General features: G+C 43.2%; 1 protein-coding gene across 2 annotated transcripts in view; it reads right to left on the bottom strand.

Moving 5' to 3' along the window:
* The window catches only part of Srebf2 (sterol regulatory element binding transcription factor 2), a 58,751-nt gene that overhangs the window by 23,030 nt on the left and 19,235 nt on the right, over nucleotides 1-16,486 (bottom strand). For both annotated transcript variants that reach the window (XM_040277306.2, XM_005322196.5), the window contains exons 2-9: nucleotides 10,777-11,211; nucleotides 9,611-9,792; nucleotides 8,195-8,341; nucleotides 6,267-6,488; nucleotides 4,941-5,055; nucleotides 4,633-4,814; nucleotides 2,569-2,761; nucleotides 1,703-1,884 (exon numbers count right to left, since the gene is read on the bottom strand). In XM_040277306.2, the coding sequence (XP_040133240.2) occupies nucleotides 1,703-1,884; nucleotides 2,569-2,761; nucleotides 4,633-4,814; nucleotides 4,941-5,055; nucleotides 6,267-6,488; nucleotides 8,195-8,341; nucleotides 9,611-9,792; nucleotides 10,777-11,209 (1,656 nt within the window). In that variant the 5' untranslated portion in view covers nucleotides 11,210-11,211. The remainder of the gene's footprint in view (nucleotides 1-1,702; nucleotides 1,885-2,568; nucleotides 2,762-4,632; nucleotides 4,815-4,940; nucleotides 5,056-6,266; nucleotides 6,489-8,194; nucleotides 8,342-9,610; nucleotides 9,793-10,776; nucleotides 11,212-16,486) is intronic.

Genomic DNA, 16,486 nt, shown 5'->3' on the forward strand with positions numbered 1-16,486 from the left:
TCCCCACACTAGCTTTTACATACAAGATGGTAACTCAAATTTAGATGAACAGCATTGAACGGCATTGCTCCTTTAGGCTTTTGGGATCTCAAAAGCTACTGGTCGTTGGAGGCCAGTAGCAGCAGGCCCAGGGAGTCCGTGAGAAATACAGACGCTGGGGCCTACTAAATCACAACCCAGACCTACTAAATCACAACCTCTGGTGTTGAGATGTCCAAATCTTATGCTGGTTGAAGTTTGAGACCTATGGTTTTAGGCAAACTCACAGCTGAACTACCTTAACCTGGGATCTCTTTGACAACCTGAGAGGGTCTAATGGAGAGTTCATGGTGCTATATTAACATTGACAACCTCTCTCTACCCTCTCTCGGCCACGAGAAGCATTAGCGCAGAAGGTTTTTATAGGAAGCAGGATCCCCCACTTCTTCTGCTCTCTTTACCTAGAAGGTTGATTGTTCCTCAGACTCAGTTTTTGGTTCTTGCCCTTTCTGTCTCACTAATCCAGTTCTCCCCAAGCACCCTCTCGCAGCAGATGTGCAACTTCCCAAATACTTGGATCCTGACCCTTCTTAACCCCCACAGCCTGCCTCCTGGTCACTACTCACTCTACAAAGAACTTTCTCATATTTCCAAGCAACAAGGCCTAGAAAAAACACAAACATCTTCTAGCCTCTCCCATCTTTTGAGCCAACCCCAATACCACTTCCTTTGCATTTTACGTCTCGCCTATTTTTCAAGAGTCCTCTAATTTGTTTCTTCAGTTCTGCTTTTCTTTTAAACTCTAGGCTCTTGTCTTCATTTCTTGCCTGGCCTATTTTTCAAGAGTCCCCTAATTTGTTTCTGTACATTTCATTTTTCCCTCCTCCAACTTACCCTTCATATAGCTGCCAGAACGACATCTGTCAAACACAAACCTGAATCTGCCTCTAGGATATCCATCTTGGGAAATGGCTCCTCAAATCACATCTATATTTTAGGACCCACAGCCATGCCATGATTGACAGATCCAGGCTGGCCAATCAGATTCTCAATTGAAGGCACTGCAGCTTGCAGAAGTTTACAGGCTCAGTCAGGGTTTACTACCTGCTGAGGAATGTTCTGGTTCACATACCTCCTGAGAAGTTTAACTCTCCCTTCAATGCTTTGAGTTGCCACTGAATCCTTCCCCTAAACACCCTTTATTTATTTCAAATGAAAACTTTCATCTAATTTTCCTGCTCAAAAACCTTCCCTGGTTTTCCAGAGAATTGGATATAAAGCCCTAAATCAGTTACTGGTCAAAGTTCTAATTTGAGCTTAAAATTAACCACAGTACTGGTTTTTGTCCTCATTCTCTGACACTTTGTACTCCAGACACACCCATAGAACTTGCCAATTTCCAAGAAGCCTGTGTATTCATGCTGCTATCAGCTGAGAAGGTCCTTCTGCCATGCTCGCCCATCCTTCTAGCCCTGGTCAGCCCCACCCACACCTCAGGTCCCCTCAGGCAGAACTCATCTCTTCAGCCCCAGATGCACTTTATTCTTCCTGTCATACCACAGACATCTTGTGTCCACAGCATGATCTACACATAGGTACCCTCTCCTCTGAGTTACCACAGCAGCTGCCATAGGTTTTCATCTATGCTGGGGACTCAGTATCAATCCCTGAATTCTTTGCCCAGCCGTGGGGATGAAGAGAAAAGGTGGATAATAGAACTCACTCTGGCAAGGTCCAGGTCCGCCTGCTTCCGATGCCTCCAGAAGGTGATTGAGGAACGGGAATGTGGCCGGATCACTGGCTCCCCATGGACCAGCAGTTTCACAAAGACACTCAGGACAATGACACCATTCACTAGCCACAGGAGGAGCGTTGGCATCATCCAGTCAAACCAGCCTCCAGAACCTAAAGAGAGGTATCTCAGCGGGCTCCTCATGGAACAGCCAGGCAACTAACAGACCCCAGCAGTAAGACATCCAAGAAAGAGCCTTCTACCTCATTTTCAGAAGAAAGGGCAGACAATTTTATAGTCTAAATAGAAATCCTGTAGCCCTTGTCACCATGGAGCCACAAAAATCTTAGCCCAAAGGGTTAGGACATTGGTTTCAAAACCCAGGTTAAAAAAAAAAAAAAAAACAAAAAAAAACCACAGGGCTGGGGATGTGGCTCAAGAGGTAGTGCCCTTGCCTGGCATGTGTGGGGTGCTGGGTTCGATCCTCAGCACCACATAAAAATAAAATAAAGATGTTGTGTCCCCTGAAAACTGAAAAATAAATATTAAAAAATTCTCTAAAAACAAACAAAAAAACACCACCAACTCTCCCAAATAGGCACTATCCCTGCCCTCCCACCTGCCCAACCCCAGGGTAATTAGTGCAGTACAGGTTTCTGGTTTGTTTTGCTCTTTCTGACCGAACTTGGGTGTGCCTCGTTATCTCCACAGTATAGTTTATGCCAGTCCCCGTCAGAAGCAAGGAGCCCCCTACTCCTTCGCAGTCTGGTAGGTATGTTATGTGGTTTATACACAGGACCCTTCTCTTGCCATAGCAGTACACTACACCCAGGTGGCATCAGGGGCCCCCTACCTACCTGATTCAAATGACAGTACACTACGGCCAGAGCCTGTGTACAGGTGCTGGTCGGAATCATGGGCCCCTCCCCATTGTAGGAGGGAAGTCAGCGGGTTAAAGGAGAGGCCCAGGAAAGTGAGGACACACAGCAGAATTCGAGAGCGGTCCACCATGCCAATCGCTACAGGAGGAGAGTCCGGTTCATCTTTGACCTTTAAAACAGGGCCTCAGGGTTGGAATACTGCATGGGCTTTTATAGCACTTTACTTTTATATATCATACAAGAGGGATCATACTGTGAGGTTTAAATTCAAGACCATTAAGTCAGACAGGAATAAAAACAGGAGGGAGTTAAGAAGTCCACAATTCACAAATGATTTCTCAAATATTGGAGCACTCTTCCTCTCACCCACCAAGAAAAGAATGTTTCAAAGAACAAAGGCAGAGAGATTTTCTTTTAAAATAGTTATTTCCACAAAAGAGAACACACTGCATGATTCCATTTCTGTATAATTTCAGAGGAACCAAAACAAATCTAAATGACAGGAAGCTGGTGGATCAGTAGTAGCTGCCTGAGGCTGAAGAGTATGAACTGTCTGCACACGTGGGAAAAGAGAGCTTGAGGCTGATGGAAGGATGCTTTACATTTTGATTACAATGTGCACATGTGTTAAAACTCCTGGCCCTGTACATATAAAATAGGTAATCTGTTGCTAGGTGCAGTGGCAGATGCTTGAATCCTAGCAACTTGGAAGCCAAGGCAGGAGCATCACAAGTTTGAGGCCAACCTACCTTAGCAAGACCCTGTCTTAAAGTAAAAGATAAAAAGCACTGGGGGTCTGGGGTTATGGCTAAGTGGTAGAGCACTTGCCTAGCATGTGTGAGGCACTGAGTTCGATCCTCAATGCTACCTAAAAATAAACAAATAAAATCAAGGCATATAAAAAACAAAAACAAAACAAGAACTGGGAATGTAGCTCTGTGGTATAGCAACCCTGGGTTCAATCCCCAGTACATTAAAAGAAAAAAAAAGTACATTTTATAGCATTTAAATTTTATCTCAGTAAAGATGATAAAAGACATGCTTCAGCATGATTCTACCTAAAGGACTGCACCTGTTTTAAAACCGGAACATTGCTTCCCCTCACTCCCATTTTATAGAAGGACTGGAGACAGAGGATCTGGTAGCCAATGAGGTCCATAGTGACGGAAGGAAGAAGACCGGAGTCAGATTTCCCAAGTCCTCCCCTGAGTCCTGAAGTGTACATATCATGTCACTCCCTTTTAATATTTTAAAAACCATTTGAAAAATTTTGATGAGTCAGAAGCCTATTTAATTCAATTTATATGTCATAAGGTTTGTTGTTATCAAACAGAATTACATTTACAAAATATTTCAAAAATAAAACTTCCTTAATAAAAGTAAGATATATAAAAAAAAAAAAGATTAGTCAAAAATGTACACTACAATGAAACTCTGTGCTTTTGGAGTTAGAAACCGCCAAAGTCAAAATATAGTACAGGACCCAGTGGTCTCCCTCTATAGTTTCCCAAGAAGATCATTAGGCTCAGAGTCTCTTTTAACTAATTCCATTAAACTTCAATTGCCAGGGGCTTTTATTGAGAATTAAAAGCCCTTGGTTGGAAAGTTATCTGTTAGATTGCAAACTGTAGTCATTTCCGGAAAGAGGACCCAGAGGTAGCCTCATTCTAAACCGACTGATCAGCCTCACAAAGTGGTCTTGCCAGGACCATTACCGTAAAGAGAAGTAATGAGGCGCCTCTAGCAACTCCCAGAGCCCACCCCACCAATAGCTGCTCTGTGTCCTGGTTCTAGATCTGGCATTCATTCATTCCTTTCTGATGGGGCTTTTCAGAAGATCAGTTAAACCCGAGGGGACTGTCCCCTGCCACCTGTGTCAGTTTTCTCTTCTGAGAACTTAAGCTAATTTCACAGAATTCCTGTTTCTCTACGGCTTATGCGCTCTTAACAGTTGGACTCACTCTCTGAGGCCTCCTCACAATTTTCTTAGTGGGAATATGGAAGAAATTCCAAGGATCTGGGGATTTAAAAAATTTGTACCTTTGCATCATCCAACAGAGGACTTCCTGGCTCAGAGTCAATGGAATAGGGGGAGAAGCCGGCCTGGGACCCTGAGTCGGAGGCCGGGGGAGACATCAGAAGGACATTCTGATTAAAGTCATCAATCTTCAGGTCCACATCATTGTCTACCAGACTGCCCAGGTCAATGCCCTTCAGAAGCTCTGCAAAGAAAACCCCATAGGGAAAATTATCTGTTTTTATAGAGCTCCACCTAGGTTAGAACTGGGCTAGGTGGGGCTTCTTGAATAAAGGAAGCCTGATACCCCTTTCTCAATGGGCATACTTACTGTTTTTCTGATTTGCCAGCTTTAGCACCATGTTCTCTTGGCGCAATTTATGATTGACCTGCTGTAAGTATTTGATGTAATCAATAGCCTTTCTCAGAACACCGGACTTGTGCATCTGGGAAAGAGAACCAGTAAAACACAATGAAGCCAGGGCAGACCAGAGTGGAGAAAGCAGAGCTTTAGAGCTTGTAGGTGGGGATGCAAGATGCTGGTTCAGCTGCTGGTTACCTGGAACAAGATTCTCCGCATCTCTGAACCTCACTTTCCTTTTCCTTAACATGGGGGTAATAATAGCATGTGAGTCAAAGGTTGGCAGTGAGGGCTAAGTGAGACAGTATATGTAGAGCTCAGCCTTGAGCCTAGCATGTCATCAACACACAATACATACTAGCAATTATTCCTACTCCTTATACTATCCTAGCACAAAAACAAACTTTAAGGAAAACAAATGTCAAACAAAAGACCAGAGAACTGGGCTGGGAATGTAGCTCAGTGGTAGAACACTTGCATAGTATCATAAAGCCCTGGGTTAGATCTCCAACACTGCAAGCAAACAGACTAACAAAAACCAGAGTACTGGGGCTGGGGCTGTAGCTCAGTGGCAGAGCACCTGCCTAGCATGTGTGAGGCACTGGGTTCGATCCTCAGCATTGCATAAAAATAAATAAAATAAACGCATGCTGTCCATACGCAACTACCAAAAACAAAACAAAACAAAACAAAACAAAAAACCCAGAGCATTGGGACAGTTATCTTAAGTAAAGGTACACAAGGAAAAATAATGAAATTTTCTTTCAAAATACCAGTGAAAGTAAACAGATAATAGGTTTTTTAAAAATCTCCTATTGTTGGGAGATACATTCGTCACAAAAGAATATATGAAAAATGAATTTCTTCTATTTGCTATTGGTCATAAACCCAATCTCTCCTCTCTCTTCCCTAAAAGGTAAAAATATTATAGCTACCCTAAACATAGCTAAGGATATGCCAGCAATGCCCTCCGCTGCCTCCAACCTGCACACAGCCTGTATCTGGCCACTGGTGAGTGGCAGGTGTCTCTGCCTCTGCTGCTGGGGTCCATGGTCCCAGAAGAGCACAGGTGAAGGAGTAAAAGGTGCCCGCAAATCACTGCCTTACCAACCCCCATTAATCCCCTTATGTTAGTTAATATTTTATGTGCTGACAAACACCAAGATGCATTAAGAACATATCTCTAACTCATTCTTTGAAGACACTCAACAAAGCCTGGGACTTCCCTAACTCTCATAGCAAAGAAAAGTGCAGGGGAGATGATGGGCATGAAATGCCATTTTATTTGGCACCTACCTTGGCATCTGTCCCCATAACCAGGTCCTTCAACTCGATGATTTTGTCGTTGATGGAGGAGCGATATCGCTTCTCAATGATATTGTGTGTTGTTCTCCTTTCTCCTTCTTTGGGAGGCTCAAGCTGCTTGACTCCCCCGGGTACCTGCTTAATGGGCACTTTCTCCTGCCCCATCATCACGGGCATTGTGGTGAGAATGGTCCCATTGCTGCCCACCAGGGTCTAGAGTAGGGGTAGAATTATATCTTCATTAGTCTTAAGTAAAGCAACCTTACAACACAGAGCTGCTTGCTGGCCAAGTCACATCATCTGGCAATGTGTCATATGATCGGAGACCCTTCTTGGGTTAATTAAGGTAGGTCTCCAAAGGTCTTAAAGCCATGGCACTTCAGTTACTATCTCTCTTTCATGATAAATTATACCACCAGAGGATTAAGATGGCTAAACATGTCTTGACTTTTGATCTAGGGGTTCCAGAAACAAGTTATATAATTTTGCTTTGTTTTCAAACTGTTAACCTCCTCTGAATCCTCCAACTATTAACCACCTCTCAGTGAACCACATTAGTTGGTAACAGAGAAAACTTTCTCTGGTTGTATGACACATTTTTTTCTCTCTCATATGACAATTTAATAAATTACTGCATTTCTTTCTACAATTTGGCCCTCAAAGAGCTCAAGGGCAGAACAGGCATTCTCAATCTGAGTCATTTTATTAAAAAAATAGGCTGACCAAAAGGGCTTCTCTCTTCTATTCTTCATCTCTGCTTTCCCCTCTTATTTTGGTGATGTTTACAAATGTTTTATTTTCTAGAATAAATGGCTCCAATAAAGTGGCCAATAAACAAATAAAAAGCTTCTTTAGTCATTAACAAATATTTTACACATAATAAAAGTCAGAAATCTTAAGTTTAGACCTCGATAAGGTTTTACATAAATACAATGTGTATAACAACCCAGGCCAAGATGTAGACCTCTCTCCTGGGCAAGTTCCCTCCTGCCCCCCCTTATAATCACTGTTCTGACTTTATCACCATAGCTGTCCTTTGTCTCTTCTTGAACTTCATGTTAGTGGAATTATTTGTGATAGGCTTCTTTGGCTCCATACTATTTTTGCGGTTTAGTCATGTGGTTCTATGCATTAATAGTTACTTTTCTTATTGATTGGCACACTCACTTTCATTGTATGAATATATCATAAGTTGTTTATCTGTTCTCCTGTGGACATTTGGGTTGTTTCTAGTTCTTGGCTTTTATGAATAAAACTAATGTGTCCACATTTTAATTCACCATTTACTCAATCAGACTTTTCTGTCACAGGATGCTGAAAGTGGCTGAGACCCCTCAGCTGAAGGATGAATGCTTTTCATGCTCCCCACCTTTGTGCCCCTTCCTGCCTGGCGCCCCTAGGGAGCTTCAGAAGCCAACCTCCACAAGCAGCAGGACCTAAGAGGTAATGGTCCTGTGTAAAGTAGCTGCCCAGGAACAGGCGCTTCTCTAGTACTCTTTGCCACCCCTTGAAGATGCCAGGATTCTTATTTAACACTGGTGGAACTTTTTCAAGGGAAAACAAAATTAAAACAAGGTGAGGGCTGGGGATGTGGGTCAAGCAGTAACACGCTCGCCTGGCATGCGCAGGGTGCTGGGTTCGATCCTCAGCACCACATAAAAATAAAATAAAGATGTGTCCACCGAAAACTGAAAAATAAATATTAAAATATTCTCTCTCTCTCCAAAAAAAAAAAAAAACAAACAAAAAAAAAAACTTTTCTCTCTAAAAAAAAGAAACAAGGTGATATTTACAATTTGACCAAAATATTCTATAGAGCTTCTAACATCTACTCAGCATGTGGATTTCACATCTCTGAAGCCTAATACCTCCAAGAAAGGAGAAGGAGGGAGGAGGGAAGGGAAGGAGGAATCTCTTACTGGTACTTGAAGGGCAGCCGTCTGGATAGGGGTGGTGAGGGCTGTGAGGGCTGGGTTCTGGACTGCAGCCATGACAGGGCTGCCATCTGTCTTCAGTGTGGTTAAAACAAGGGAATCTGTCTTGATGATCTGAGGCTGGACCAGGACCTAGATGGAGAAGGAAGATAAGGAAAAGGAAGGTGACATTACTTTTCTTATTTCACATTTATTTCTAACTGCATAGATACTCCAAGAAAGAAAAAGAAAATATGCTTTTCATGAAACCGAGAATCAAAAAATTACAGGAAATCTCATAGAAATCATTCAAAAGCTGGCTATTTTGTATAGCCTGAACACTGGCTGACAGGGAGAGAGGGGACAGTTAAAGAGGACCCTGTGTCTTAAGGCTTTCTTAAGCTTTGAGGAAGGCAGTGTTAGCAGCCTGGTAGGAACAGAGCAGGGTCCAGTCAAGGTGGACAGTAGAGAGAGACAGTTATGACTTTGTAAAGACTCAGGAAAGCCAGGATGGCTGAGATGCAAAAATGATAAACCTGATTTTTTTTTTAAAGATAAATTAGTTTGTTAGTAAAAAAATAGGGTTTACTATAGCACATGACATAAAAACAACATGCTTTTCTATAAAGATAATACACATTCCTCCCCTAGAAAGAAAAACATGTTTGGTATTCATTGCAGAAAATAGGGGAAATTTCCCAGCTACTTGGGAGTCTGAGGCAAGAGGATTGCAAGTTCTTGGTCAGCCTGGGCAACTTAAGGAGACTCTGTCTCAAAATAATAATAATATTAGATAAATAAAAAAGGGCTAGGGGTATAGCTCAGTGGTACAGTGTGAGGTTCTGGGTTTAATACCTAGTACTAGAAAAAAAAAAAAGAAGAAGAAGAAGAAGAAGAAGGAGGAGGAGAAGGAACAGGAAGAGGAGGAGGAGGAAGGGAAGAAAAATCTGTAAAGAAAATCATCTGAGCTAGGGATGTGGCTCAAGCGGTAGCGCGCTCGCCTGGCATGCGTGTGGCCTGGGTTTGATCCTCAGCACCACATACAAACAAAGATGTTATGTCCACCGAAAACTAAAAAATAAATATTAAAATTCTCTCTCTTTCTTAAAAAAAAAAAAAAGAAAATCATCTGAGAGATACCAATCTGGTATATTTCTTTCCAGGTTTATACCTATTATATATGTCAATAATCACTATACCAGCCTTTCTGAAGGGTAGGGTGCCACTGTAGCTCTACAGATGTAGTCTTAGCTAAGACTCTGTACACTTCTCACAGATACATCCTGGGGCCCAAGTGCCCTTACCAACTGTGCCAGCTGCTCCTTGTATACTCTGACTGGTCCTTCCTAATATACAGACTACATCTTCAACCAAAGACCAGGCAACAGTCCCAACCTCCTTGAGCCCTTTTCAACCACCTACCGGGACCTGCTGCACCTGGGGTGCAGCAACTGTCTGCACTGTGGCTGGAGCAAGGGTCTGCAGTGTGCCATTGGCTGTTTGTGTCAGTACCCGCTGCGCCTGTACCGTCTGCACCTGCTGCTGGATAGTGACTGGCTGTACCTGGGAGGATGTCACCAGGCTTTGAACTTGAGGCTGAAGGACTTGGAGGAAAAGGAGGAAAAAGTCACATAGATGAGAAATGCAAGCTGTCACTGTAGCTGCAGCACTAACCCAAGGATGGAGTATCTCATAATGACTCCAACTTCCCACCTGCTGCTGAAAAAGATGTGCACAGCCATTTACAAGCTGGTTTAGAGCATAAGAACATCCCATAAGGGCTGCATCAATTTCTGAGAGAACGAGTACAAATTGTTTTATTACTCTGGGTGCTGGGTGGAGGTAAAGGAAGCTAACTGGCAAATGACTGCACCCAGCGAGAAAGTTAATAGATGTTGAGAATCAACAACTCCCAGGGGCTTCATTTCCTCCCATCCCTTCTGGATGGAAAATGTGCTCTGGGACCATGATCTCAGCTTTTTGCCTTTATTCCACCCCCTCCCCAATTCTCCAAACCCATTAAACAACTATCAGGGTCTTTCAAATTCAGAGCAGTACTCATCACACCCAGAGCTCCCCACGGTCACTGGGATGCAGTGCACCACAGAAAGAGCAAGCACTTCAGTCACTCATTCACTCATCACATACAGAGGACCTGCAACTCAGAAACAGCACCTATTTTAAAAGTCATACTCATCTCTGCAGTAGATGCTCAAGAGTTGTTTGCTGAATTGTTGTTTGCTGAATTGATTATTCCCACCTGTGGGTGCGGAGGCCTGGCTGCTGCCTAGCCAAGATTGAGACCTAATTTTATTCACAACTGTGTGTCTCTAGTTACTAGGATGGCCTTGTGTCTACCATGCTCTGTTGGACTCTTTGACCAAGTACCTTGAACTAGGCCTAACAGATATTAAGGTCTTTGAGGAAGCAGAATGTAAAACATTCCTGCACCAGTTCATAGGACCAGTGACCCGACTCTCATCCAGACAGGGCCATACTCAAAGAGGATAGAATTATCTGCATGGGCAGAAAACTGGCACAAGAACTCTGGAGCTACCCAGCAGCCCCACATCCAACATCTGAATCACCTTGAAAGCTGGTGGCTGCATTCTGGTAGATCAGAGGCTGCTGGATGATCCTCGTCTGTGGAGCAGTGCTGAATGTTGGGGTGATCATTACTGTCTGCTGTTGCAGCTGAGTTGCCGGTTGAGCCTGGGGCTGGGGCCGGGGCTGGAGAATAGGGGTTGCCCTTGGTGGGGTGGGAACTGCAGTAGAAGGGACCTTGACCTGTAGGGCTGGAGCCTGGGGGGAGGCAGCTGAGGGAGAGAAGGAAGATAACGGGACCTGGCTGAATGACCGCTGTATAGAGGGGTCCACGGCTCCGCCACTGCTGCCCCTGCCATTGCCGCCGCTGCCGCCACTACTGCTGCTGCTACCACCACTGCCAGGGAAGGAGCCACACAGCTGTTCTGAAAACAAGTCAGGGAACTCTCCCACTTGATTGCTGACGAACTGCAGCATCTCTGTGAACAAAAAGAAAAGGAATAATGTTATTGCTACCCCAAATACTAACTTTCAGACTTCTCAGAAACTGAAGCATAGGGGGCTGGGGTATAGCTCAGTGGTGGAGTGCTTGCTTAGCAAGCTTCAGGCCCCGGGTTACATCCCCAGCCGAAAGAAAAGAAGGGAGGGCAGGAAAGAAAAGGAAAGAAAGAAAAGAAACTGAGGCATGAAAATCCAATGCCTTTTCTAAAAAGCAGAAATGGGTCAGGAGACAATGAGGCAGAGGGTGGGTAGTTACTGTCCTAAGGCTTTGAAGCGTAGCCGTTTTGGTCTATGAGGCTACTTCCTATCTCAGTAGTGTTTTTTTTGGGGTACTGAGGATTGAATCTGGGGGCGCTTAACCCCTAAGCCACATCTCCAGCCCGTTTTATATTATTTTTATTTAGAGACAGGGTCTTACTAAGTTGCTAAGGTTGGCTTTGAACTTGCAATCCTCCTGCCTCGGCCTCTGAGCTGCTGGGATTACAGGCATGTGCTACTGCTGCAGTGTGCCAGATCCCACCTCTCCCTAACCCTTTACTCCTCAGCAGGCAAGCTCTGGGGCCTCCTCTCCATTGGTGTCCTTGGAAATGCTCAGGGACAGTGAAGCCGATGACGCCAAAGTCAGGGATCTTTAGGGGCAGAAAGAATGGAAAGATCATAATGTGAAGTCCAGAGCAGGGAAATAATTTGACCAAGATCATACAACTTGTTGGAGCACAGCTAGGAGTAGAACCAGTTCTCTGACTCTACTTTGTTCTCCTATTGCACCACAGAGCACTGCCAGAAGGCCCCGGCAGAAGCAACCTGCCCTTGCCCTGGACTCCATGCTCTACAGGCCCCCTCTAGCCTTCCTCTGGCTATACCCTTTCCCTGTGGGCAAGGAATCTGTGGGACCAGAAAAATGTGTCCACCTGGAGATCCTGTTCCCCCTTCTAGATCATGTTCTAAGTACCTGCAACTCCTGAATTCCCAGTCTAAAAGGATTCAAGTTTTCTTCCAGGGCTTCTTCCCTAGTCCTTCCAAAGGCTTACCCAAACCCAACTTGTTCCACGACTAATAATTTATCTCTCACAACTTCTTCCCTAAAACCGCTCCCTACTTACTAGGAGTCTGGGGGCCTGAGTTTTGTTTCACTTATTTTCAGCTGTAATTCTCTATACTATACAAATTCCTTTTCTTTTCCTCATGCTAATACATCCCCCCAAGAAGCTACTGCTTGTTCTTGAACAGTGGGTGGTCCCTTCTCTCCAAATTCTCAAGACCATAGGATGCTCTGATTTGGACACCAAACCAACCACCAAAGCTTAGCATTTCAAGTTCAGCACCATAAGCATTCAGTCAGTTTAACCTGCTGGGTAAAACAGCATTTCAGCAGACTAAATCCTTACAGTGGTACTACTTACCAATACCTAGATACTCTGCTCTATCCTCAATCAACCTGTTATGTGTGGGAAGAAGTGGGCAGATTGCCACAGATACTGCAACTTATACCAACCAAGTCCAATTTTCTTGTACACAATTCAACTAAGAAATGTTCTCAAATTCAGCACAAAATCTAAACAAAACACAAACTAGTGCTCACACAAGTACAACAAAAGATTATAAAAAGCTTTAAGAAAATGATCAATAGAAACCTGTTTGTTGAGCCTTCTAGAATGCCCTAAAATCCTGGCTTTCTGGGAAATCAACACAGAGGCCTATTTTCAGAGGCTCTCACTGGCTACCTGTTTTCCCCTGAGGAAGACAGAAGGCTGAGGCAGCCTGGTGGTTAGGCACGGGCTTTGGTGTCACGTGGGCTTTGGTGTGCATCTCAAGAAGCTAGCCCTACTAGCTGTGTCAATGTGGACAAGCTACACCTCTCTATTCTCAACTTCCCAACCACAAAAGGCAGCTGAGAAAACACCACTTGGCTTCTTTGCTCTGAGAATTAATAAGATAATTTATGCAAAGTGCTTGGTGAGGGGCAGGCCCTGAGGAAGCTCCCTACTTTGATACATCTAGAGTACCCACTACACAAGCACTTAGGCCCGCTTATCTCATCTCATCAAGTGCTCTCAAACCCTTTTGTGGGGGAAGACAAGCTGGTGTACAAAGGTCACAGGCTTAGTTCACAAAACAGGTTAAGAATACGTAGGCAGATGAAATGAGATTGCTTAAATTTAAAAAAATATCCCTTTCAGGGCTGGGGCTGTGTCTCAGTGGTAGAGCACTTGCCTAGCATGCGTGAGGCCCTGGGTTCGATCCTCAGCACCACATATAAATAAATAAATAAATAAATAAAGGTATTGTGTCCATCTACAACTAAAAATTATTTAAAACAAAAATTTCCCTTTCAATCGTCACAGAGAAAGATCCAGTGGAGACATTTCTAGGCAGCCAGGTCAGGACAGAGTGGTGTGGGGGGGCTGTTAAGAAGAGCAATAGGGGGACTGGGGTTGTGGCTCAGCGGTACAGCGCTCGCCTAGCATGTGAGAGGTGCTGGGTTCGATCCTCAGCACCACATAAAAATAAAATAAAGTTAAAAAAAAAAAAAGCAATGGGCTGGGGCTGTGTCTCCGTTGTTAGATTGCTTGCCTAGCACATGTGAGGCACTAGGTTCAATCCTTAGCACCATGTAAAAATAATAAAATAAAGGTATTGTGTCCATCTACTATAAAAAAAGACGAACATTTACACAGAGGATCCATAAGAGCCTCTGGAGCATCTCCAGGGTGGGGAGTATGCACCCTGCAGTACCAGAGAATGGGAGGTCTGGAGAACCAGGGCGCAGACCCCAGGAGCAGGCCCACTCTGTGACTCTAAGCTGCATCCTATGGGCACATCCTAATGTCTTCTCGCTACTCCCTGCTCTGATCATTTGTGCTTTGCGATTACACAGGCTCTCATTTCCACAGAGGGTGGTCATGAAACCCAGAGAAGGGAGGCCTGGGAGAACATTTATGGAATTTTGAAAATAAAGTTCAGTTTCTTGCTGTAGCCCATGGGGCCCAGGGCCAGAGACAGGCTTCCCAGGAGCTGGGTAGGCACATCCAAGTTCACCCCATTCCTCTCTAAGCCACATTTCTGTTTTAGGCTGCTTCTTAAACTTAGGGCTACATTGCTTAAAAAAGTATGCAGGGACTCATGAAACTATTTCTGGGTTCTGGTCTCTTTAAAAGCATGTAACCAAATTAGAGGTTGTGGTTGTTAACCATGCATCGCAGGCAGCCCTGTGTCTCATCTACAAGTGTCCCAAATTCATCTGTACTTTATGGAGCTTGTGACTTAGAGGTAGCAAGTTACTTTGTCCAGCTCAGCCCCGTTGCATCTATTTAGAGTAAGATAACCCGAAATATGGTCAGACTAATTTGGTTAGAAATAAGGAATCCAAATCTCCTAGATGGGGCAACAGTCTCTCCAAACTGCAGTGAGTCAACAATTCTTCAGTAGGTATTTGTTACCTAGCCCTGTTAGATAAGCAGTGTGTTGGTTTACAAGGGCCCCACCTTCCTCTCTCTTTTTTTTGTGATATTGGGGATTGAGCCCACAGCCTTGCACATGCCAGGCAAGCACTGAGCTACATCTGGGTCCTTTTTTTTTTTTTTAAGTTGTAGTTGGACACAATACCTTTATTTTACTTATTCATTTTTACGTGGTGCTGAGGATCGAACCCAGGGCCTCACATGTGCTAGGCAAGCGCTCTCGTGGAGCCACAACCCTAGCCCATCCCCAGTCCTTTTTATTTTATTTTGAGACAGAGTCTCACTAAAATGCCGTGGCTGGCCTCAAGCTTGCCACCTTCTAGCCTCAGCCTCCCAAGCAGCCAAGATTATAGTTACGTGTCACCAGCCCCACTCATTATTCTTTTTTGTTTTGCTCGTTTATTTTTATATTTTGTATTTATTATGTACCATGTGTTAGACAATGTGTCTTAAGTTTTTTAAAATCATAAAACAAATTACTGAAAAATTTAGAAAAGTTAAATGAAGAGAACAAAAATTTAAAATCCAGCAATTCTACTACCCTGAGACATCCACTGACAATATTTTGATGTGTGTATCCTTTCAGGCTTCTTCCTACAGAAGACCTGCTTGTACACACAGACATGCACATACATGCAAATGGTTTTGCAAAGATGAGATTCCACTCAAAATGCTAATGCTCTGTTTGCTTAATAAAACATGAAGAGCATTTACTGTCAACCATTATGAATATAATATTTTTTGAAAAGTCACACAATACTAAATTGTATTGGTCCACTGGATCTATTTAGTCACTTAGTGATAATAGTTGCTTTCATTTTTTTTTCAGCATTATTAACAATTCTTTCAAATGTACAAAAATCATTTCCCAGGGGCTGGAGTTGTGGCTCAGTGGTAAAACACTTGCCTTTCATGCTTGGGGCACTGGGTTCGATCCTCAGCACCACATAAATAAATAAAATAAAGGTATTGGTTCCATCTAAAAATTAAAAAAAAAAATCATTTCCCACTTATCATTCATCTGGGATGAATCCTTAGAAATTAGATAGTTGGGATGCGTGCTTTGGGAGGGCTACAATATTTGTGCTTTCACCATTTCTCTCTCCCTACAGCTATCTGAAATAGTGGATAAAACCAACATGTCATCGTTTTGTTTTGCATGGTTAAATGCTAAATGAAGGAAACTTTTTTTCTATTTCAATTTTAATGACCATTTGTATTTCTTTCATTATAAATTGCCTATTCTTGACCTTTATTTTTCTGAGTTGTTTCTTTTTACTAGTTTGAATTTTTTCATAAATTATAGAAATTTGCTCTTTCTTATATGTTTCCAAATATTTCACCCATTGTTATTTCTTTTTAAATTTGTTCATGAAAAAAAAAAAGACAAGGATTCAGAGTCATCACATCTAAGCCTTGGATCTTGGAGTTAGCTTTACTTCACTGAGCTGCAGTTTTCTCATCTGCAAAACAAGGTTTATAATTATAGATAACTCATGGAGTTACTAATTCATGTAGAATCTAAAGCAGAGCACTGATTTAACTGTTGTTTTGAAAAAGTCAATTTGTTTCAATATCAGGAATGAGCCATGGGGAGATGCACAAAACACAAACGCACCTCTCAAAATATCCACCAGTGCCATCAGGTGCCTATGCTATGAACCACACCCATTTACAATGGTGCCAGAACTTTCCATCAAACTTCAGATAACCCTCCCCTTCTGCCATTTCACAATAACTCACACATTATTATCTAATGATACCCATACTTCCGCAAGCAAACCTCAGGTCT

Source organism: Ictidomys tridecemlineatus, chromosome 6, assembly GCF_052094955.1.
Source record: "Ictidomys tridecemlineatus isolate mIctTri1 chromosome 6, mIctTri1.hap1, whole genome shotgun sequence".
In the NCBI taxonomy this organism is placed as follows: Eukaryota; Metazoa; Chordata; class Mammalia; order Rodentia; family Sciuridae; genus Ictidomys; species Ictidomys tridecemlineatus.